Source organism: Cavenderia fasciculata (genome assembly GCF_000203815.1).
Source record: "Cavenderia fasciculata unplaced genomic scaffold Scf_EUAJFUG02HR96I-5, whole genome shotgun sequence".
Lineage (NCBI taxonomy): Eukaryota > Evosea > Eumycetozoa > Acytosteliales > Cavenderiaceae > Cavenderia > Cavenderia fasciculata.
Genome location: NW_004457624.1, coordinates 728,654 through 751,804, shown reverse-complemented (window position 1 = coordinate 751,804; position 23,151 = coordinate 728,654). Strand labels below are relative to the sequence as shown.

Genomic DNA, 23,151 nt, shown 5'->3' with positions numbered 1-23,151 from the left:
CTTTTCAAACTGATATTAATTGTATTTTTTAATCCTCTTTAGAATTTAACAATCATTTAATAACATGCCATCAATGCATATGGAAGAAAGATTAACTCTATCAAGAGTTAACAAGAACTATCAAATAGGGACACTATGTCCACTCTGTAAAGAAGACTTTAGCAAGGATGTGTACAAGTTGAACAACCATATGATACTATGTTTCTTGTATCTCACCGTTGATATGGGTTGTTTGGACGTTGTAAAGGATACTATCAAAGATATAGAGTTGGATGAACAACGTAAAAAGAGAAATAGAAAGACGTATGACAATGACAACCATAGTCATCATCATCATCATCAGAACTCGATAACATCAAGAAACAATCAATCTACATCGATATCAACGCCACCACAACCATCACCATGCTCGAGTTCAACTACATCAACACCAACAACAACAACAAGCTCAAAGGATACATATTTTGATAAAGATGATGAAGAAGAAGAAGAGGAGAACCAAGATAGAAGTAATAATACAAGAAAGAGAAAGAAAATCGTAAATGCAAAGACAACTCAACTCGAACAACCACTAACATTCAACAACAATATTATAATAATAATAATAATAACAATAATAATAATTATAACAACACCAACATAAAAGTGGAACCAGGAGGAAACGATAAGATAGTATACGAAATCGACTCTGTTGATTCGGAAACGGATGAAAAATTAACAAAGAAGTGGTAGATAAATCCTCCTTCTTTACGTTCCGAGAAGGAGAAATAGAGAAGAGCTCCACGCGCTTGACAACACCTGATAAGTCGAGCAACAACGACATTATGTCATTTTTTGAAAACAAAGCAAGAAAGCCTAACCCTTCATCCCCTCCACCCTCCTCCCCCTCCTATTCCTCCTCACCATCATCCTTTGACTTGACATCGGAGGAAAAAGAACAAACTATTCAGCAATCTTTATCCTCATTGTTGGAATCGAATCGCCATCTAATGACATGTAGTGCATCGACGACAATGGACAAGATACCCTTTAAAAGTTTTAAACTCTATACAATTGACGATGAGACTACCTATTCAGGAAACATTTTTATACACGACCAACACACATTTATCATGTTTGAGACTGGACATGGAGACATCCATTTCAAAAACCTAGCCGTCTTTTATCACAAACACATTCAGTGCCTACCAAATCGCTCGGTCAGCGCTGGCGGTGGTGTATTCCAATTTAAACTCAAGTACATCGTATTGCTGGTAAATGGAGAATACAGCTAAAGATGAAAAGCAAAAGAAAAAGAAAAAGTCTTCTGGTGGGAAATAGTAAGAGAGAGAGAGAGAGAGAGATCACAGTGCACTCGAGTGACCAAAGGTATCACCTCCTCGTTTATCCTGTCTTCTTCAACCAAATCATCATCATTAGAATCATAATCATAGATGATGAAAACATGAGTTGGAGTTGGGTGATAATATTCTCTCAGAGTGGGGAAAATAAATAATATTATTATAAATATTAAATATTAAATATTCTTAATTATATATTTATATTTAAATAAATAAACAAACATAAAAATATATTTTTTTTTTTTTTTTTTGTACGAACTTCGAATTGTCTCGTTTTTTTTTATGTTTGTGCTCAGCAAGCAATCTGATCATTTCAGCCTATACCACTCTGCACCGACTATCAATCAATCATCATCAGCTAGTGTATATTACTTCTCTTTTTGTACAAGTAGTTTATCCAACATCAACATCATAGATAGATAGTAGATAGAGATAGAAGAGAGAGAGAGAGAGATGTTGACATCACGTTGTTGCAATCGTAAGGTTATTGAATTAACCTTGCGTAGATCATATGCCAGTAGCGGTAGTGCTGCATCTGCTACTTCTGGAGGCAAGAAGAAGTCATTCTCTGCATCAAAGAATGTATCGTTCAAGGATATGCCAAAGGTTGCTAAAATTCAACCAAAGCCTGCATCACCACTCGAAAAGGATATCACTCCCGAACAAAAGATAGAGAACCTCAAGTCACATCAATTGGCCGAGATACAACAACAACATGACTTTTATTACACTCCATCATTCCAACAACTTGGTATGTTGGGTAACATTCACGATTTGAATGAAGATTGGGATAATGTATGTTTCGCGAAACAGATAATGAATGAACTATTGGATTGAAGATTAGCTAGATTAGATTATTAATAGAATCATCAATCATTATTTGTATCATATAATAATAATAGGTTACTGGTATTCCACTTTCAAGTAAAGATCATTATGGTGTTAGTGAAGCTCATAAACTCTTTAACAAAAAGGATCATGAGGAAGCAAACATTCAATTCTCAAGACATGGTGGTGACAGTATTCCATACCCAAGATTACCAAGTAATAATGTAGGTAGTCAACAACAATAACAATAGATAGATCGAACATAGATATTAACAACAAACAAACTTCTTTTAGCCACCACTCATCTCTGCACAAACAAGATACGGAGGTACATTTTCAAGAGCATTGTTGAATGACAGAAAGACATTAAACAGTTTAAGCGACACTACCTTGAGATTGATTGATGAGTACTTGAAGGAAGTCATCATCAATGAAAGAATCTCATGTTTCAGTTTGCACACCTCGACACCAGGTTTGATTCAATCAGCCGGTACCGATTTCGTTGCCATGTTTGAAAAGAGAAACACTGAATACCCACAAGAATACTTAAAGAAGCTTTACAAGGCTATGTATCTCTTGGCAATCACTCCAAAACCACAAATTAACATTTTAGATGGTTTAGCTGGTACGTTTCGTCAAATATATATTTATATACATATAAAGAAAGAGAGAGTTATCTTATATTTATTAACTTTAACTTTTTTGTTTATTTAGTTGGATCTGGAGCAGCATTAACAGCCAATTCAGGAATTAGAGTAGTTACAGAGAATGCAGTCATGTCATTCCCAGAGGCAGCTCTTGGTTATTTCCCAGATTGTGGAAGTATGAGATTACTTGCTCGTATGGATGGTTTCCTTGGAAAGTATCTTGCATTGACTGGTCGTCGTCTTCGTGCCGGTGAATTGATTCAAACTGGTGTAGGCAACTTTTACATGCGTACTGCCCACATCCCACTCATTGAAGATTCACTCTGTCAATTGCCACCCAATCGTCCAGACCGTATGTTCCTCCACTTGGACACACACTCTGACTCGTTTGACGATCTCGTCTCTCAACCAACCCACTACACCACCTACCGTGAAGCCATCGATCGTTGTTTCTCAAAGGACACTGTCGAGGAAATCATCGAAGCTCTCCACAAGGAAAGACAACACAGTGATTGGGCAAAGAGATGTATTCAAAATATGAACAAATCTTCTCCATTGGGATTAAAGGTAAAGAAAAATCAAAACAAAGCAAAAGTATACTTAAATATATGAATAATTAATTAATAACACCTTTTCTTTCTTTCGATATTATATAGTTGACAAACGCATTATATCGTCATGTTGCAGAAGCAAAGGAAACAATTAGTTTAAGAGATTTGTTATCACTTGAATATAAGATTGCCAATTGTTTGTTTGAAGAGGGATCCGATCTATGGGAGGGTGTTCGTTCCAACCTCGTCTATGGTCGTGCACCAAACTACAGATACAAGACATTGAGCGACGTCACTGACAGTGTCATTGAAGATCACTTTAACTTTGCTCCAAAGGGTGGCGAGTTTGTCTTGAGAAACATGCCAAACAACAGCGAACGTTTCGAAGAGATGGTACACGAATTCTACGACAACTACTACACCGAGTTTACCGAACAAGACTCTGCCATGTTCCGTACCACCAGTGGCGACCCAATCACAGACAAACATGTTCAATTTATTGAAGAGTTCTATAATAGAGTTCCTCCTCAAGAATACGTACAAATGCAACAAATCGATGAAGTTTTAAATATAATGTCACCAGAGGATTTATACAGGGCCTACTAAATATGTTCTCTCGTCAGCTTGGCTTTAGATTAATAATAACAATTAAAAAAGGAATAACAATAATAATATAATAATAATCATAATAAATATTTTAAAAATTAAATTAATTAATCCTTCCTCTGATCAGTGTTTGACTTTTTTTGATCTGATCTCTTCATGATGAATCATGAACAACAATCATTCTTTAATTACTCAGATTAAAAAAGAGAAACAACTTTACATAATACACAGTAGTTACAGTTACAGTTTAAATATCAGATATATATACAAATAGAAATAGAAAATGGAGAAGTTCTCAAATTGGAGAGATGGTCCAACAGGTATACATCCTTTGTTACCACCAAAGGTACATACAGTCACTATAACTTTATATGTTATCGACCTACCTTGATACTTACTCTCCTTCTCTTTGCTTACATTCATCTCATCATCAATCATAATCATTAGATTCAATCAACAAATATAATAGTATCAATTGTTTCAAATATTATTGGATTTGCATTATTTATTATTAGATTACCATTTATCGTTGTATTCACATTACTACTTGTTGGTTCAGATTCACTCTTTAAAAAAGTATGCACATAGTATAGATAGATTAGATAGATCAACTCAATGTATTAATTTGATCTAATTTAGGTACAATTAGGATTTGCATCAAGATTCTTGAATAGATTTTTCTCTATTGTATTTGGAAGAATAGTATTGATTGCATTGGGATTCAATAAAATGGATGAATATACAGAAACATTGTCAAAGAATCGTCAACTTTCTGGATCCCTTAGCGATGTTAAATTGAATGATGTCATTCTCGCCAATCATACTAGTTATGTCGACATTATCTATCTTGCATACAGATATTCTCCTACCTTTGCCGTTCCACCCAACGACTCTGTCTCTAATACACCAGGATACGTTGTACCAATGACTCTTTGGGAGGCATTGACCAATGCCATCTCTTACCAAGTCATTCCATCGTCAAAGGCAGTATCGTTGGTCGGACTTTCCAAGACACTCAAATGGAACGGTCCCATTGTCGTGTTTGTCGAAGGTGCCACAAGCAATGGCAGCGGTCTTTTGGAAACAAACAACAACTTGTTGGATGGCTGGATATTGGCCAGTGGTGTTCATATTGTAGGCATCCACTATCCCAACCTCTACCCAATCTACACTTCAGTTGGTTCATTTACCCTGCATTTAATCCGTTTGGCTTCACGTCTTTCAAATACAATCGAGGCAATGTACCTCAGCCGAACCAATTTCACTGCCTTTGACAAGAATGACACAGCATCTTGGTATAATTCCCTGATGAATTGTCTTGCTGATTTGGTTCATGCTCGTCGTACTCAAATTAATTCTCACAACAAACTTTCTTTTGTTGGTTATTGGTATGGTTATAAAGTTAATTATAATAAGAAATCAAATTAAATAAATAATTAATATAAATAAAATAATACAAATAATAATATAAAAATAATAATACAAAAATAATAATACAAATAATTTTATTGAATGTTTACCAAAATATTCCACAATCTTCTTCTTCTTCATCTTCATCTTTTTTATGTTTATCCAAGTATTCATAAATGACAGATGTTACAGTATTGGTGTGTCCTTGGAGTACTGCCAATAGAGCTTCTCTAATGGATTCGTTTGTCACTGAATTTAGGCAAAGAGTACAATTTGTGTCTGCTTTGTAAAAGAATACTTGGTCAATTAAAGAACGATCATCGTTTGTAATGAGTGGTCTGACCAATATGATATTTTTAGAGTAGGCAGGAGTGGGATCCATAATCTTGGTAGTGTTCTTGACCAAGTCAATAAAATCAAGATTAAATTTTGTCGGTCTGTCCTCACTGATAATGGGAGTTGGTGGAATGTAATGGTTGATCGTATCGACAACGATAGTGATCTTTGATTTTTTACCTATTTTGCAGGGCAATGTATAGGATATTACTGATAGACTTGGTGGCAGACCGCTTCCATTGACCGATTGAGAAAGTAACATGTTATAGTCTGATGTGTATGGACGATCATTGAGGTAAAACTGTTGACCCAATGTAATGAATTTAAGGGATTCTATCGAATTTGGTAAAGGTGGTAGTGGATGAGGATAGGTATGAGACATTCTAAGATGAACCAAGTTTGGTGGAAGTGAACCAATCGGATGTCTGAATGACTGAATCTCGAGAAAAGTAAGATTGTCAAATGAATTGGCTGGAAAGGCAATCTCATGTTCTCCCACGCCTTGTAATGTAAGCTTTTCCAATTGACTATGTGGAATATCAGTTACTTGAAAAGGTGTGCTTTGTGAAGGAAATGGAAAAGCCAAAACCTTTAAATGTGATGGTAACAACTCTCCAAGTGGCATCACATAAGATATTCTTTGTCCTATTATAGATAATTCCGTAAGGTTCTCTTGTGGAATAATTCCTGGTAGAAGTTCATCAATTTTAAATTGTAAAATCTTTAATCTAAAAAAAAAAAAAAAAGAAAAAGAAAAATTTATTAAATAATTAAATAATCCATTTGTTTGTCTATTTTGTACATACGATTGAGGTAAATAATTTGGTAAAGTAATAGATTGAGAGGTTTTTAAAACTTGTAATGTATCATTTAGATTGGTTGGGACGGAATGGATTTGACCGATTTCAAGATTGATGATCCAAGGGGGTAGTACTTTGGGTTGGAAATTTGATTGGAGGACGACTAGCTTGGTGAGTTTTCTACAAAGATCGAGTGACCCTGGCTCCATCATGGCGCCGTTTACTCCACCCTTTATGTTTGTTAACGTAGAGGGTAACACACCCTTACCGATCGTATTGCTATAACAATAGGAAAAGGTGAGGTTTTCAAGTCCCTCTGGTAACGATCCTACCGAAAGAGGTTGGTTAAAAGTATAACCTAAATCCAGTGTTCTAAGAGTCGGAGGAAACACTCCAACCTCGAGACTAGAAGCATGGCAAGAAACGGTTCGAAGTGATCCGTCAAGAGGAAACAACCCCTTTTTGATTGGAATATCCGCACCATATAAACAGAGACTGGTCAGTGCTCTACCAAATACCACTCCATCAAGAGTTGGGTTTGTGAAACTTGCCAAGATAATCATCATTTCCGTAACGTGTAGAGGTATTGGAAAGTTGATCTTTGAGAAACCAATTATCCTACATGTCTTTAATTTCTTTGGATAAAAGTGCTCATCTGTAATGATTGATGTATCTACACTTGAATCAATACCTAGACTTTCAATGTCGTCGGGTAGACGACATATTTTGAGTGTCTTGCACAATGCCTTGTTGATATCCAAATTCTTTAATACTACTCTTCCTTTGAGTTCTTGTTCATCGTCGTCATCACCACCATCATGGTCGCGCAAACGACAATGGTTAATGATTTGTTCAAGTTTGGCACTGTCTATATCAAGATCGTGTTGAAATGACAATGAAAGACGATTAAAGTAACTAGTCTCTAATGACTTGTCCAAACTTGACATGATCAGCAGTGAGTTGATTTGCTTGTCATTGCGAATGTATAGACTTGCTTTTAAAGGCAACTTTACTCTTACAATCCTATTTAATCTCTTGCACGTCATACCAAGACACGCAGCATTGAATAGTGATTGAAATCGTTCAACTTTTGCTTCATCACTATAACTAATCATCAATACAGTAGGGTCAACATCACCAGGCAACAAGTATGATATAATATTGTATAAAATAGTATTTGGTAATGTTGATAGTGATCTTGATATTGATAATTGTGATATTGATAATGTTGTTGTCATGTTTAATTAATTTAAATCTATCAAATAACTACATATTGAACAATCATCGCGATCATAACAATGGTCACCATTAAAAAAATTAAATAAAAGAAAGAAAACTTTGGGAAAGTGATAATAATACATTATAAGAACAATTGGATTAAAATATCATACATAGTTTTAACAACAGTTGTAGATGGAGAGTTAGTTTTGTTTGTATAATGATACAAGACCTTGAATGACGTCTGAGACGCTCTGTCCTCGAACGATTTTGCTTAACATCTTGCAAGACACCCCGCATCAAATACAGTATGAATATGCTAGTTTGAATAGAGACAGTTGTAATAACCTTTGTTAACAATGAGAATGATGAACTATAAGAGAGCACCCTACTCTAAAATTAAAAATAAATAAATTAAATTTTGGGTACCCCCCTTTTTTGAAGATCTTCTGAGTATCGCTATGACCATTACGACTCAGTTTAATTAAACTAGATAAATACATATATATATAGAACAACGAAAATGTCAACCGAAGTTGCATCACCTCCAACCTCTAATACACCAACCACTCAAATACTACCATTAGAATTAATAGAAAAATGTATAGGATCTAGAATTTGGATTTGTATGAAGAATGAGAAAGAGTTTGTTGGTACCCTTTTAGGTTTCGATACTTATGTTAGTATGTATCATTCACCACTACATATAATCATACTACAATACAATACAATATATTAACTGAATATTTGAACCTATCTATCATCAAACCTAAACAGATATTTTCCTTAAAGATGTTATTGAATAGTATGTTGATCAATATGCATTTAAGCATTCTTCAATGAAGAATGATAAACTAACAATTCATTCTCTTATTGATACAATAGTGAAAATACACCAGAAGGAACAAAACAAATTAAATTAGAATATATCTTGTTAAATGGAAATCATGTTTGTTTGGTAATTTATCGATCATCTGTCATCATCATTGATTGAACAATCAATCAGAATCTTGTGCAATATAGATATATATATATATATATATATATATATATATGTAGCATTTATACTAACTTTCATTGTTATTATTAAATATAGTTGATTCCAGGTAGCGAAGGACCTCAAAAATAGATCAAATTGTGAAATAAATAGAATATTAATATATATATAATGAAAAGACACAATAATAATAATAATGGATATATATAGATTGGTTATATGGGTTATTGGAAAAAAGATAATTATTATATTTATATTTATATATATTTATGGATTTATCTCTTTTTAATAGCATAGACACAATATCTTTTAATACGTTGACCATTGGACCAAAGTTTGTTGAAATAGGAATAACCATATTCCTCTGGAAGATCGGCGAGGTAATCGTTGTTTTGGGCAGGTGCAAAGATACGTTTGAGTGGTTTACTGGTTTGGAGTTGACGGACTACCGACTCTGAATATTCTCTGTTATCAGTGACAATGGTAAGAGTACCGTCACGCTTGAGGATACGATTCAACTCTTTCAAGAATGGTTCGTCAATGAGACGTTTGGCACCGTACCACATTGGAGGGTTGGGATAATTGATGTAGAGCTCATCGACCGATCCATCGGGCACATTGGTCTTGATGGTACTGTGTGCTTCACCGGCCAACAAGTACAAGTTGTCTATGTCCTCCAACACCTTTTTCGTCCAAATCTGAAAGACACGATCATAACGAATCTCGACAGACACCCAGTCAGACTCGAGGTCGCGCTTGGCACGCTCCATGATCCAATGACCGTGACCACTACAAATCTCCATCTTGACCAATCTGTTTTGGTTGATGTATTGGTTACCCGCGATATTAATCTTGTAAAGATTGCTACTGCCTGTATTTCCACTTTCTTCGGCAGCTGTCTTTTTCAACTGTTGTTGTTGTTCCTTTCGATTAAAGAATAATTTGTTGATGAATAACTTGTTCTCGAGCATATCAATGTTATCCTTGTAGACGTGGGAAAAGGTGAGGGGGGAAAAGTAGATGGATGCAGTAGTCTCCATCGACAACATCTTGACCTTTTTAGAGACGTCTCCACTCTTGAGTTTGACGAGGTAGGAACGCACACGATCACTCTCTTCGTTGATTTCCTGTCTGGTGATACGCTCAAACAGACCGGCCGAGATCTTGTTCTCTTCTGACTTTTTACCCTTGTCACGATGCGAGCTGATGCTCTTGGCAACAGACTGAGGTGCACGTGCCATCAAGTCATCGACAATCGACAATGCACGAGTCGAACTCTTCAAGTCACCTGCCATGAGCGACGCCAAAGCAAGCCTTGAAAAGATGGCCGGTGACAATGTCTCCTCCATCTCTTCAAACTTGCTTGTAAGAATAGTCCAACAATCGTTGATCTTTAGATGCTGTGAGTACACCTTGATCATGTATTCAATGGTTGAAGCATCCTCTATTTTTCTCGACACCGCACGTTGATAGATTCTGTCGGCAATGCCTCTGTTTCCATCTCTAACACATCCACGAAGAATAGAGTTGAGTGTACGCGTGTTTGGCTCGACTCCATTCTTTTCCATGTCGTCTAGTAGTTGCTCGGTTGCTGCCATATCCGTCTCGCACAATGCCTTGATATGTGTCGTATAGATGACTTCGTTGGGGCCAACCTTGCTCTGAAGCACATGACCAAACACAGTCTTCTCCATCTCCCACTCTTGGAAACGCACACATGCATTCAACACAATTCCATATGCCAAATGATCCAATTCCAACTCGTGGTCACGAAGATAGTTGTAGGCGAATCTAAACTTTACAAAATCTCTCTTTTCAATGTGTTCACTAATCTGTTTTGTAATCATCATCAATACTTTTTTCTTATTCTTAATTACTTGTAATGGTTTCTTTTCTCTATTTTGATTATTATTATTATTATTATTATCTTTCTTTGTTTCATTATTTTCTTTCTTTGTTTCATCTTTCTTTGTTGTTTCATTTTCTTTCTTTTTTGGTTGTTGTTGTTTCTTTTCGGTCGATTCATTATTATTATCATTCTTTACTTTCTTTACAGTTTGTTGTTGACTAGTCTTTTCTTCCTTCTTTTCTTCCTTATCATCTCCTGCTCCTCCTTCTTCCTTTTCAATTTCCTTTCTCTTGTTATTTGTTGGTTGTTTTGGTTGTTTTTCTCCTACATCTTTCTTGGGAGCTGCAACGGTCGTAGTCTTTTCAATTTTTGCTGTAGTAGTATCAGCAGCCTTTGTAGTTTCAGTCGTTGTAGTTGGTGTCGTCGTCGATTCAGTTGTAGTTGTTGTAGTAGTGGTTGTAGTTGGTGCAGCTGCAGGTGAAGGTGAAGGTTTAGCAATTGGAGGTGCTGGTTTCTTTGTCAATGCAGTTATAGCAGCCATAGGTTTAATCGTATAATATTCAACTATTAATCTATTACTTCCAAATGGTTTATTATTTAATAATTGTTGTATCTAGTGCAGGTGATGAGTGTAACGAACGATGAAGATATTAGTCTCGATTAGATTAATTATCTATCAATCTTGCTGTTATCTGCTATTCTATATTTACCATTTGCATCTTTGTAATATCTTGTACTGATAGTAAAGCAATATTTGTATTTGGATGTTTGCTCAAATCGATATCAGCGGGTATAGCAGCGGGGATGGTGATGATAGCTGCCGAAGCATTACCTCCTAACAACTTTTTAAGGTTATCTATCACTTCATTTCTACCCTTATCACTTGGTATATTTCTAACTAATATTCTCTTTGTATTCATCTTTTTATCTCTCCTCTTTCTATTTATTTATGAATACTTGTTATAATTATAAATAATAAATCAATATTGATTTCGTCGATTGCATGCTTTTTCGTTCGTTTTTTTGTCAAGAACACCCAAAAATTAATTTATTATTTACACAAATCACTTTTATTTGATTTTAATCTATGACTTGTTTGACAAAACGTAGATAGTTACTTACGGGGATGGAAATATTGTTCAATGGTTGTTTGTTTTAATGAATTGTTATGTTGTTGTGATTGTGATGATTTACCATTATTATTATTTTTTGTTTGTTTTTTTGGAGTTGATTTGTTATGAGAAGTTGAAGATGTCGATGATGATTGTAGTTGTAATGCAACTGTTGTTTTTGGTTTCTTTTTGATCTGTTCAATAATAATCTTTTCTTTTGGATTTCCAAATATAATACCTATATTTTTCTAAAGAACGAATGAATGTTTGTTAATAAATATATATTTAAATAATCCAATATTTAACCTATAGTTACCCAAACATAACTAGGAACCCATGTAAATTCTTTTTCCAAAGTATCTAAATCACTTGAAAGTAAATAAGGTAAATTGGTCCAAGTTATAAGTAACTGGGAAGAGAATGGGTTCATGCCTGGAATCACTGATAAAAATGCTTCATGTCTTGATACAGTTCCAATTAACCATTTTCTATTTGCCCATGTTTCTAATGACTAGTGAGAGTGAATAGGTATGAAAAAAGAATGAGAGAGAGAGAGAGAGAGAGATTATAGATAGAAAGATTATAGGTAGAAAGATTCAAAAATAATGATTTAAATGTGTAATGATCAATTTTAAATTTTACTTACATCCCAATTTGGATTATCAATTGGAATAGATTCACAAATTTCACGAATCAATAATGCAGTTTGTTGATGAGTGAAAGAGTAACCAATGTTGACTGAAAATGACTCGGGCAAGTAACATGTAGCACCTATCACTTTGGCAATAAATTCTTTGGTGTTTGGTGAGAATACATTCTTGATGGTGCTATAGGCAATGATCCAACATTTGGTATACTGGTGTGACAATTTAACCAACGAGGTAATGGTTTGTGACACATCTGATTTGAAATTAAGAATCTTGATACAATGACGTTCATCCAATACAATGTCGGCATCATCTACAGTTCTCTCTACCAATTCAATGTTGTAATCATTCTCTAGGTGGTCATAGAGTGATTCATATTGAAGAAATGAGTCACCAACTATCAATTTGATAGGAATAGATAGTTGTAATGCACGTCCAATTGATCTATACAAGTTTGGTTGTGTTGTATCAATGACCACCGTAGTAGGCAAGATTGAGTTGCTATTGTTGATTTGATTCAATCTATCTAATCTTTTTGTTGACGACAATGATTTCAAATCAATTGGTAGATATTGGTTTTTAATCTTTTCATCAATACTCTTTTCTTTTTTAAATTGTATCTCCCTATAAAATAAAAATAAAAATAAAAAATATTAATCAATCATACAACTGACTTGTCTAGATGGATTACATACTTTAATAATTTACAAGTTTGATTAAATAATTTTGTTTCTTTACATTGTAATGGAGTGAAATTCAAAGTTGTTTGAAATTTAAAGTTTCTTGAAATACTATTTGTATTAAATGTTGATAGTGACAGATCAATATCATCATTGAATCGATCAAATTCGACAATAAGTGAAAATAGGTTCCATGGAAACTGATTAATTTCAATTTCATCAACTGGTAATATTATACAATTAAAATTATCAACTATTTCTTTTATACTATAGTAAATTAAAAATAGAGAGAGTTATTAATATCTCTTTCTTTTTTCTTTTTTTTAAATGTTTTTTTACATACTTGTAATTTTTTAAATCTTTTAAAGCAAATAATTTCATATCTTTAATCTTTTTTAAATTTGAAAATACCAAGTCGATTGAAACATTGTTAAAAACCAATACCAATACTTTAAAAAAGGTTGGGACTGATTGATCAAATGATCTTGAATTATTACAAAATAATTGTAATTGGTTTTGTACCCAATTTGTCAATACTTGATACTTTGGATGATCTTGAATGATTCCTGCTTCAATCTCTGAATTACTAATTGAAATTAATTCAATAATTGATTTAATTTGATCTTGAACAATAAATATTAATATAAATGACCTGATTTGATATTTGTTACTTTAACATACTTGATAATTTTCCAAGATCAAGAGGTAATAATAATTTCCAACAAATTTCAATACCAAAATTAGATAGATGATATAATAAATCGTTTAAAAAGTCAATATCAACAATTTGGTTTTTGTCATTGTCTTTGAGGTCTACTCCTTTACTAATTAGTGATGTAACTGATTTGACTGGTAAATCTGATGGTTGTAGAGATTTATCAAACACTCTTCTCGACGCCAACTGATTGGAAATGTTTGTAATACATTTTGATATAATATTGATAATCCTAATAATTGGAGTATGTAAATCAACATTTATCATTTCATTTCTTGATGGATACAATGTTTCATTATATTCATGACAATATATATTTTGAATTTGTGTCTTTTTGAAAAATAAATTATAATCACTAATAAAAGATAAATAAATTAGAATTGATATTTTCAAAATATATATATTTTATATTTCCTCATCTTATCTTACCTTGGATGATGATTTGAAATTAATAAAATGGTACCTCTAATTGAATCAAAAATCATTTCACCAATATCACTTTGAATCTCCTCCATTATATTATGATCAATTTCATATGCATCATAAATTATATGATTAAATTCTTTTAATGATATCCTAAGAAAAAATAGATAAATAAAATATTAATTTAAATATCTTTTTACAATTATATTTACCTTTCACTTTTAATCAATTGAGATAAAGTTGATTGATTTATAAATAATATTTTTGATGTTGAAATGATTGATCCCAATTCATCATATTGATTGACAAATGCTTCATCCAAACAATTAATGAATCCATCCGATAACTTTTCCTTTGTTAGTATTGATTGAATATAGTGGCCAATCTTTTCTTGTTGAATGGTTGATGATTGAGAGGATACCCAAAGACACTTTACTTTGTTGCCTGAATTTGTAATCAGAGTACACAAATACAAAAGGACGATGGGAAGGTATGATAGTGTAGGTGGTAAAACTAGAAAACTAGATCTTTGAGATACCAATGATTGGTAGACCTTGAAATGGTTTGGATTAAAATAATGATTCTTTGGGGTATAGGTTGGTTTGCAATGCTGTTGTTGTTGTTCTTGTTGATTTCTTTCTAATATTTTTAATTGACTATTCAATGTTACAACATTTAAAAAACTATCTAAATCATTCTAAAATAAATATAAATATTAAATTAGTAAATCTAAAAATATTAATAAATAAATAAATAATTACCAATCCATTAAAAAATAATTCTGGTTTTGGTTGTTGTTCATTTGATGATGACTTTGTCGCTCCAGATGATTTAATAATAATATTATTATTATTGTTATTATTATTGCTATTATTATCATCATCAGTAAAATCAAAAACAAAATCATCATCATCATCATCGACATTAACATAATCTCGAAGATTTTGATTTGTTGTTGTTTTTGTAGTTGTAGAAGCTATAATATTCTTGTTTACTTTTGGAGAATTGAATGGATCATATTCTGGTGTTAAAGAAAAGGAGAATTCACTATCATCGTTTTGAGAAGTTATAGTATTATTATTATTATTATTGTTGTTGTTATTACTATTATTATTATTTGGAGTTGAACAAAAATCAAACTCTATGTCTCCATCATCGTCATATAATCCATCATTTGTAGGTTGACTTGATGACAATAGGGTATTCATTGGAGTAATATTATTATTATTATTATTATTATTATTATTATTATTATTATTATTATTGTAGTTGCCGTAATTTGACGTGATAGTTGAACCATTATTTGTATTCTTTGTTGTTGTTGTCGATGTAAATCTTTGAAGATATATATTATCTGTATTACTATTATTATTATTACTATTCATTATCTTCTTTTATCCAATATATCAAATATTATGATGATAAAGAAAAGAGGATGAAGATGAAGATGATGATGAAGATGAAGATGTTGTATCATGTTTGGAGGACCACTTTTATAAAGTTAAATTAAATTTAAACTGATGCCAAACAACTATACTATACGTATACGACCACCACCACCACCACCACCATATAGTGTAGTCAAATCGTCGATATATAAATTGGGTATCGACCATCATCACATCTTGACATTGGTAATAAAAGTATACTTTTATTATATTACACTTTTGGCTTTAAAAATAAAATAATAAAAATGAAGATTATCGCCACCACTACACCAATCTCTCGTTCATTATAGTACTATTATAGTTAGAAATAAGTAATAACTATAGTTGATTTTAATCAAATAAAGATGTATGTAGTATTCCTATTCTTCCTCTTTACTCCTCTTATCATTGTACATGACTAACAACTGATTAATTAACTGATACTCTCTACTATTATAAGATGTGATGACTGTCACATAGAAAGACTTTGATCATTACAACGAGTATTTCTATTGGTAAACTCTTCTCTGCTCTGCAGAGTGTTGATGATGACGATCATACCTTGCGATTGTTGTTGGGTGAACCGTTATCAATCCAGATTGGACTCGATCCTCTTACCCTTTTGAAACCCCTTTGTTCAGATAGATTCCATTCAATGGATATTTATTTTTTTACTTGTTGGTTGTCGTGGATATTCCTGTGGTTTCCTTTTTTTTAACGTTCCAACAACGCTGGGAGCAATGGATTGGGAAGGCAAGCCCCCGATATCCAAATGATTCTACTCTCTTACACAATGGTTGGGAAAGAAGTTGGGTGACACCAAGACACTACTCTGAATGTTTGTAAGTACACCTGTGATGGCCATCGTCTGTGGTATCAAAGATTATCTTGATCAACAACAACAGTTGTTTGATCCCTATTCATTTTATTTATTTATTATTATTGTACAATCATATATATATCTTTTACTTGTAAATATTTATTTATCTATTTATTTATTATTAAATTTAGAAAACAAAAAAAACTCAGAGATAGTTAATTAACTTAACTACTGGAAAGATTAAATCATCAATATATAATAGTGTACAAAGAAAAGAAATATAGATAGATTTTAAAATTGACAAGTTTGTCACTATAGAAATGTACAAACAAAATAACCAATTGTCTTTGTTTATAAAGACGATTACAATTATAGTTATTGGATCTTTGTTTTATTTCAATAATGGTGTTGATGGACAAGCCACAAGGTTTCCACTCACAGACCACTATTACGGTCGATTCGACTTTGTACTAAATGCCACCCAAGCAATTGCAAACTGTGGAGGAAGAAATATATATGGAGATGTAGGGTAAGTAGTATCCAACAACTAAACTGAACAACCAATTTAATTTAAAAAATTCTAATCATTCACCCATAATTCATTTATTAAAGATATTTGGCTACTATAACATCATACGAAGAATGGCAGTACATACAGAGATATTTTTCTCCTACCCAAAACAAATATTGGGTATCTGGGTCTGATGAAGGAGATAGAGGAATGTGGAGATATCAAACAGGTATATATATAATATATAAAAAACATCTGCACCCAATCCAATCAATAATTAATTCTTTTCTATTTATTTATATTTATTTAAGGACCTGAAAAAGGAGAGTTACTTTATAATGCATATACTGATAGAGCATATAGATATCATTTATTTACGGCTGATGAACCAAATTTAATGGGAGCTGAATATTATATTGAAACTGTCAATGATACTTATAGTGGATACCATTACAACAATCTTGGTAACGGACCAACAAACTATTTTATTTGTGAATGGGGTGGATTGGAAAGACCATATCTTACACAGGTAGAGACGACTGGTGGTGTAGCTACAGTCAGGTTTCCAGTTGGATCAACGTATACCTATTCCAACATGACCATCCTCTTTACCAGCGTTGACAATCCAGCCGTCACATTCCAATGTGCCAACTTTACAGTCATCAATGCCACCATATCAACATGTGTTGTTCCACCCGGCCAAGGAAGATACCAAGTTACATTCTTGTCTAGTCCTCCAGCTCTACCACACCCATTGTATTGGATGTATTCTCCAGCCTATGTAACGTTTGCCAAACCATCTTTGGTGGCTGGTGGAGCAGTCACTATTGTCGGTGGGTCGTTTGGTACCGATCCTTCGTTGGTCACTATCTACTCGGGTAACAACAAGACACGTACATGTGGATCCGTTCAATTTATTCAAGGATCCTATCTCAACGAGACTGTATTGACATGTATCTTGTCTGGTGCAGTCCCAACCTCTGCCACTTGGGATAAATTCCTACCATTAACATTTAATATTAGTGGTGTCATTTCTTCCCAACATAAAGTACCTCTTTGTATGTAAACGAATATATATATATTTATATCTACTTTATATTAACTATTTATTTATTTATTTTATTTAGATGATACTGGTACAAATCAATATTATTTAACATGGAAAGCAATGGTTAGTTGGACATATGCAAGAGATACGGTTGCACCAAAAATGATTGCAGATGGATACGAAGGAAGAATGAGTTATATCGAGACACAAGCAATGTACAACTTTTTGAATCGATCAATGGCACCTATTTCACCAGATGCTTCCAATTCACTCAACATTTGGCAGGGCGTCAGGTTCTCTGAGATTGCCAATCTGTACACTATCGTGCAGGGACCACGTGCAGGCACCAATATCACCTTGTATGCCACACAGGTGCCAACAGGCTTGCAAAACAGACAAACTCCCTATTTTGTCCAACTCACCGATGACACGTTGCGTAATCCTCTCCAAGTATACTGGTCGAATCAAGAACAAGGTGTGTTTTACGAGTATGGTGGCATCAGTCCCGTGTTTATTGCAACACAGACATTCACTTCGCCAACCAGTGGAATGCTGGTAAAGATCAAGCTCAATGTCTACGGAGCCTACTTTAGCACGGTGACTGTAAATCTCAAGGGTATACCAATCGCATTCAACCGTACCAATGTGCGTGGAGAGATTGATGTGGCCATTCCAGCTGGATCGGGTGGTCCCCATTCATTGAGTGTTACTATCGACGGTATGACCACACCTGCCAACACACAATTTGTGCAATACATTGCACCTGCCATCACAGGCATGTCACCTCTTCCCTCTACAAACGGATCGCTTATTACAGTGACTGGAACCAACTTGTTTAACAATCCTGCACTCATGTATGTCGCTATTGGTCCATCTCTATGCACTGATATTACTTTTATCACTCCACATGTCTCGTTTACATGTTTGGTTGCTCCAGGTAGTGGTATTAACAGTGTCAATGTTGATGTGGATGGGTTGGACAACCCTCCTGGGTTATCGTTGCAGTATCAGGCCCCAATCATCTCGAGTGTGACACCCGGTCCGCCAACAGGAGGCAATATCACCATCTCGGGCTACAACTTTTACACCAATACGACTTTGATCACAGTTGCTTTGAATCAAAGTTTAGCATGCTCGGCTATTGACGTGTCGTCACCACACACACAACTCGTCTGTCTACTCCCACCCCAACAGGGTAACTACAGCCTTGTCGTCACCGTCTCGTATATCTCGTCCGAGCCATATGCATTTGCATACGATTCAGTGACCGTTAGCAGTATCACTCAAATTGCCGATTACCTTGAAATCGTCGGCACCAACTTTGGCAATAATCTTGCGTTCCTCGGTGTTGCCATCGGTGCTGTCAGCATTAAATCATCGTGTCTTGGAAACAACACGTATGTGCTGTGTAACCCAGTACCGCAGAGTACCGTATCGGGTGATTTGGTCTTCACTGGCAGTGCTATCGCTCCTCCACCCGTGCCATTCTACTTTACACCCGTTTTGACGTCCTTGTCTACCGTGTTGTTCCCAACAGCCGGTGGACTGGTCGTTGTACATGGTCGTTATTTCGAACCGACTGTCTATGGCTCCGTCGACAATAGTCTGGTCGTGATTGACAATAATATTGTCAATACCAACATTGGATATCAGTCACTCACCACACTCAACTACCATATACTTGCTGGCACTGGTATCAACCGCCAGTTATTAGTTCAAGCTGGTGGGTCGAGAAACTCGACCGTCTTTTTATACTCGTTCCAACCACCAACCGTCACCTCGTACAGTATGGATCCTGTCACAGACACCATCACAGCAGTTGGTACCAACTTTGGTGCAGACAATACCACTATCACATTCCAAATGGCTGGATTAAAAGCAAGAAATGTTGTCATTCAAACACCACATACCACCGCATCATTTGTCATTCAGAATCAATCATTGTCTGGTGACTTGTTGGTCAATGTCGATGGTCAGACTGTCACCTTTAACAACCTCAACCTGACTCCTCTCATCACCTACACCACTCTCCCATCTGTAGACGGTGGTGTATTTTTAGTGTACGGTAAATACCTGTCTCAGATTGACCAGAGTGGTACCAATACAGGTATCTCGTTTAGTGTGAGTGCGAGTACCACAACAACCGCCGTACCATGTACATTCATTGCGATTGTCAATGGGTTATACAGCTACCAATGTACCATTGGTAGTGGGTCGGGTCAATTCACAACCAAAGCGAGTGTTCGTGGAGTTGATTCTGCCCCATATGGTATGTCGTACCAGTACCCAGCCATCACATCGGTCAGCTCCATCACCTACAGGGAACCAGGTGAGATTACACTGTTTGGTACCAACTTTGCTGCAACAGGACTGTTGGTGACAATTGGTAACTCGTCGACACAAACCAGTATCTGTACAGCACCACAAGTCATCGGCTCGACCATCATCACATGTCACTATGACGCTAGTTTGATTGCAACCGGTCCACTACCAGTCAAAGTGGTTGTAAATGGTTTAGAGGGATCTAAAGATGACGCATTTGTATATACCAATATCCAAGTATCGGGTGTCACCCAAATCAACGACGGTCTAGTCATACAAGGATTAAACTTTGGAAATGTCTCAAATTTACAATTGTTTATTGGTACTGTAGAGATTACATCCTTTACTGGAAACAATACAGTCATCACTTGTAATACATTACCTCTGGCTGTATCAAGTGGAGTATTGTCAATTGACAATGGATTGGTAAAGGTTGAATTCCAACCAATTTACTTTACTCCATACCTAGTGTCATTGTCAGACGTAGTACTTGAAACGGTCGGTCAAAACGTGACTATTCAAGGTAGATTCTTTGAAACCGAGTCGATGGGACAAAACAATACAGTCTATGTCATCAATAATGGAGAGCCACCCGTTCAAGGCCCTACCATTCAAGTGATTGATTCTCAAACCATTATCTACTCTGTACCAGGTGCCACTGGAACAGGTTTGGCAATTGCCATCAAGATTGAATCAAGAGTATCAAATGAACTCATCTACTCGTTTGTAGCACCTACACTCGATTCATTGCAACAACAACAATACACATTATTTGTATTTGGTCAATCTTTTGGTCAACTATCACAAAATATTCAAGTTTTGTTTGGTAGTCTAACAATCACCCCGACTAGTGTAAATGACACTACACTAGAGATTAATCTTCCAATTGAATCTGTCAATGCTAATCTATCAATTAGTGTCAGTGGACAGATATCAACAAATACATTGACAGTATCACTTGTCCCGATTATTTCTCAAGTCAGTCCACTCGCTTTAACGACCGGTACAAATATAACTATTACAGGTGACTACCTCAGTCCTGTTGATAATGCTTCATCGGATATCCAGATGAGCTTCTCTGCAACACTGCTCGGTAGCGGAGTCGACAATATACTGTCTTGTTACTACTTGTCAAGTGTCGCTCCCTATTCAGTGGTATGCGCGATGATTCAAGGATACGGGTACTATGACTTGACAGCCTATTACTCGGCCACCTATAGTGATCCCCTCCACACATCGTATGCACCACCCGTCATTGTTACATCGACATCACTGTTTTTCAACAAACCTGGCAACATCACCATCTCGGGTGACTCTTTCTCATCCAACAATCTCCAAGTATTTGTCGGAACCAACGACGTCAATGCTACCTGTACCAATGCCACCCTTCTCGATTTTGAAACCATCGAATGTTACTATAGTGCAGATATTCGACAGGTTGGATCAGACATTCACTTCCCCCTCAACATTACGGTTGGTTGTGGTGGTTTGGTTGGACAAAACAATGTATTCCTCTACTATGAAAACTACAAGTGTCCAGGTACACCTGCAGCATGTAGTGGTAAAGGACAATGTCAAGAGACTACCGGATACTGTACTTGTAACACTGGATTCTCTGGTTGGGACTGTTCGATCGAGGTTAATCACCAGACACCACCCACTCTACCACCATACACCAACTCGTCGGATGGTTCGGGTAAACTCCCAACTGGATACTCGCCACTCGAATACCAAGTTAGAATAGCCTACCTACGTGAGATTACAAGTCTGTCCAATGGTAGTGCCACTGTTCATACACTCGCCATGACCAACATTACATGGTTACTACCTACAGTCATCACAACCAACACTACCCTATTTAGTGGTTACTGGAATGACACTACGGTTGGAAACGTACAGTTGTCATTCAATGTAACACATATTGAACAACCAAGAAACGTGTCTTTTGCAGGTGTGTCTATGCCAGCTGACGCCAATTCTATAAAGTATACAGTAAAGGTTGATAATTGGGTCTTTTCAGATTCACTCAATCGTTTAGAGATACTATTTGCAACGACCACCTCTGCCACTACAGTCTACAATTGTTCACAGTCCAAAACATCGTTTTCAAGTAATGCATTAGACACTAGTAGTGGTGGTGGATTACAAACAAGTTATTTCACCAACTTGGTTATCAATACTGGACCGGCTGTACTAAATATTCGATTTGCCGATCGTCTCATACTCGACAATGACATTATCAAGTCAAATACCGCTGTGCTCCTTGCCAACGACACACTCTACCAATTGTACAACCAAGAACAAAATATCAACACGACTGAAACCTATACACTCTTGTCATCCATCATCACACCTAGTTTCTCACACAATGTAATTGTCGATCCTTTATTTAGTACAGTGTCACGAGCCAATTACAATCAAACCTGTTATGTCCCTCCAAGTAGCAGTGATAGTCGTGGTGGTAATACCGGTGGTGGAAACGATGAACCAGGTTGGAAACTCCCTGTTATCATTGCATGTAGTGTTGCCGGTGGTATTTTAGCATTAGCAATTGCAGCAGTCATTATCAAAAAGAATGCATTTAAAAATAATGATAGTATCAAATTAAAAGGTTGGAGTGCCAACAAGGCTTATTCAGGTCCAAATGGTGGTACAGCTGCTGGTCAATAAATCAAACAAATCAATAATAGTTTTATCATTTAATATAAATAAATAAATAAATATTTTAATATTTTCTAATTTTAACAATAGTTTACCAAAAGACACAGGCTAATAGTCGGTTGGGTGATACGACCTGATCGATGATGGATTCATTACTTTAAAAGTTGAAGATTGATCTTTTGTATCGGTGTGTTGTTTACAAG

The 23,151-nt window shown here is 35.2% G+C and overlaps 7 protein-coding genes across 7 annotated transcripts; 5 read left to right on the top strand and 2 right to left on the bottom strand.

The window, feature by feature from the left end:
* Positions 1-64: 64 nt before the first annotated feature.
* DFA_11300 (uncharacterized protein) lies at positions 65-643 on the top strand (the record flags this gene model as incomplete). Its single annotated transcript, XM_004350193.1, has 1 exon — positions 65-643. One exon carries the CDS (start codon positions 65-67, stop codon positions 641-643), a length of 579 nt encoding a protein of 192 aa, XP_004350243.1.
* Positions 644-1,793: 1,150 nt separating this feature from the next.
* Positions 1,794-3,972, top strand: DFA_11299 (uncharacterized protein; the record flags this gene model as incomplete). The annotated part of the gene is made up of 5 exons (XM_004350192.1): positions 1,794-2,135; positions 2,243-2,392; positions 2,463-2,793; positions 2,883-3,382; positions 3,472-3,972. The coding sequence occupies 5 exons, from the start codon at positions 1,794-1,796 to the stop codon at positions 3,970-3,972; spliced, it is 1,824 nt and encodes a 607-aa protein (XP_004350242.1).
* A 283-nt stretch (positions 3,973-4,255) lies between these two features.
* DFA_11298 (uncharacterized protein) lies at positions 4,256-5,400 on the top strand (the record flags this gene model as incomplete). The annotated part of the gene is made up of 3 exons (XM_004350191.1): positions 4,256-4,318; positions 4,420-4,548; positions 4,612-5,400. The coding sequence occupies 3 exons, from the start codon at positions 4,256-4,258 to the stop codon at positions 5,398-5,400; spliced, it is 981 nt and encodes a 326-aa protein (XP_004350241.1).
* Positions 5,401-5,488: 88 nt separating this feature from the next.
* Positions 5,489-7,756, bottom strand: DFA_11297 (uncharacterized protein; the record flags this gene model as incomplete). Its single annotated transcript, XM_004350190.1, has 2 exons — positions 5,489-6,446; positions 6,525-7,756. 2 exons carry the CDS (start codon positions 7,754-7,756, stop codon positions 5,489-5,491), a joined length of 2,190 nt encoding a protein of 729 aa, XP_004350240.1.
* A 503-nt stretch (positions 7,757-8,259) lies between these two features.
* Positions 8,260-8,730, top strand: lsm5 (LSM domain-containing protein; the record flags this gene model as incomplete). Its single annotated transcript, XM_004350189.1, has 3 exons — positions 8,260-8,419; positions 8,514-8,541; positions 8,622-8,730. 3 exons carry the CDS (start codon positions 8,260-8,262, stop codon positions 8,728-8,730), a joined length of 297 nt encoding a protein of 98 aa, XP_004350239.1.
* Positions 8,731-9,008: 278 nt separating this feature from the next.
* On the bottom strand, positions 9,009-15,544 carry DFA_11295 (uncharacterized protein; the record flags this gene model as incomplete). The annotated part of the gene is made up of 11 exons (XM_004350188.1): positions 9,009-11,195; positions 11,293-11,521; positions 11,701-11,932; positions 12,001-12,205; positions 12,341-12,965; positions 13,037-13,288; positions 13,365-13,644; positions 13,703-14,091; positions 14,166-14,312; positions 14,372-14,856; positions 14,921-15,544. 11 exons carry the CDS (start codon positions 15,542-15,544, stop codon positions 9,009-9,011), a joined length of 5,655 nt encoding a protein of 1,884 aa, XP_004350238.1.
* A 1,182-nt stretch (positions 15,545-16,726) lies between these two features.
* Positions 16,727-22,957, top strand: DFA_11294 (EGF-like domain-containing protein; the record flags this gene model as incomplete). The annotated part of the gene is made up of 5 exons (XM_004350187.1): positions 16,727-16,935; positions 17,019-17,146; positions 17,229-17,975; positions 18,045-18,819; positions 19,090-22,957. 5 exons carry the CDS (start codon positions 16,727-16,729, stop codon positions 22,955-22,957), a joined length of 5,727 nt encoding a protein of 1,908 aa, XP_004350237.1.
* Between the last annotated feature and the right edge of the window lie 194 nt (positions 22,958-23,151).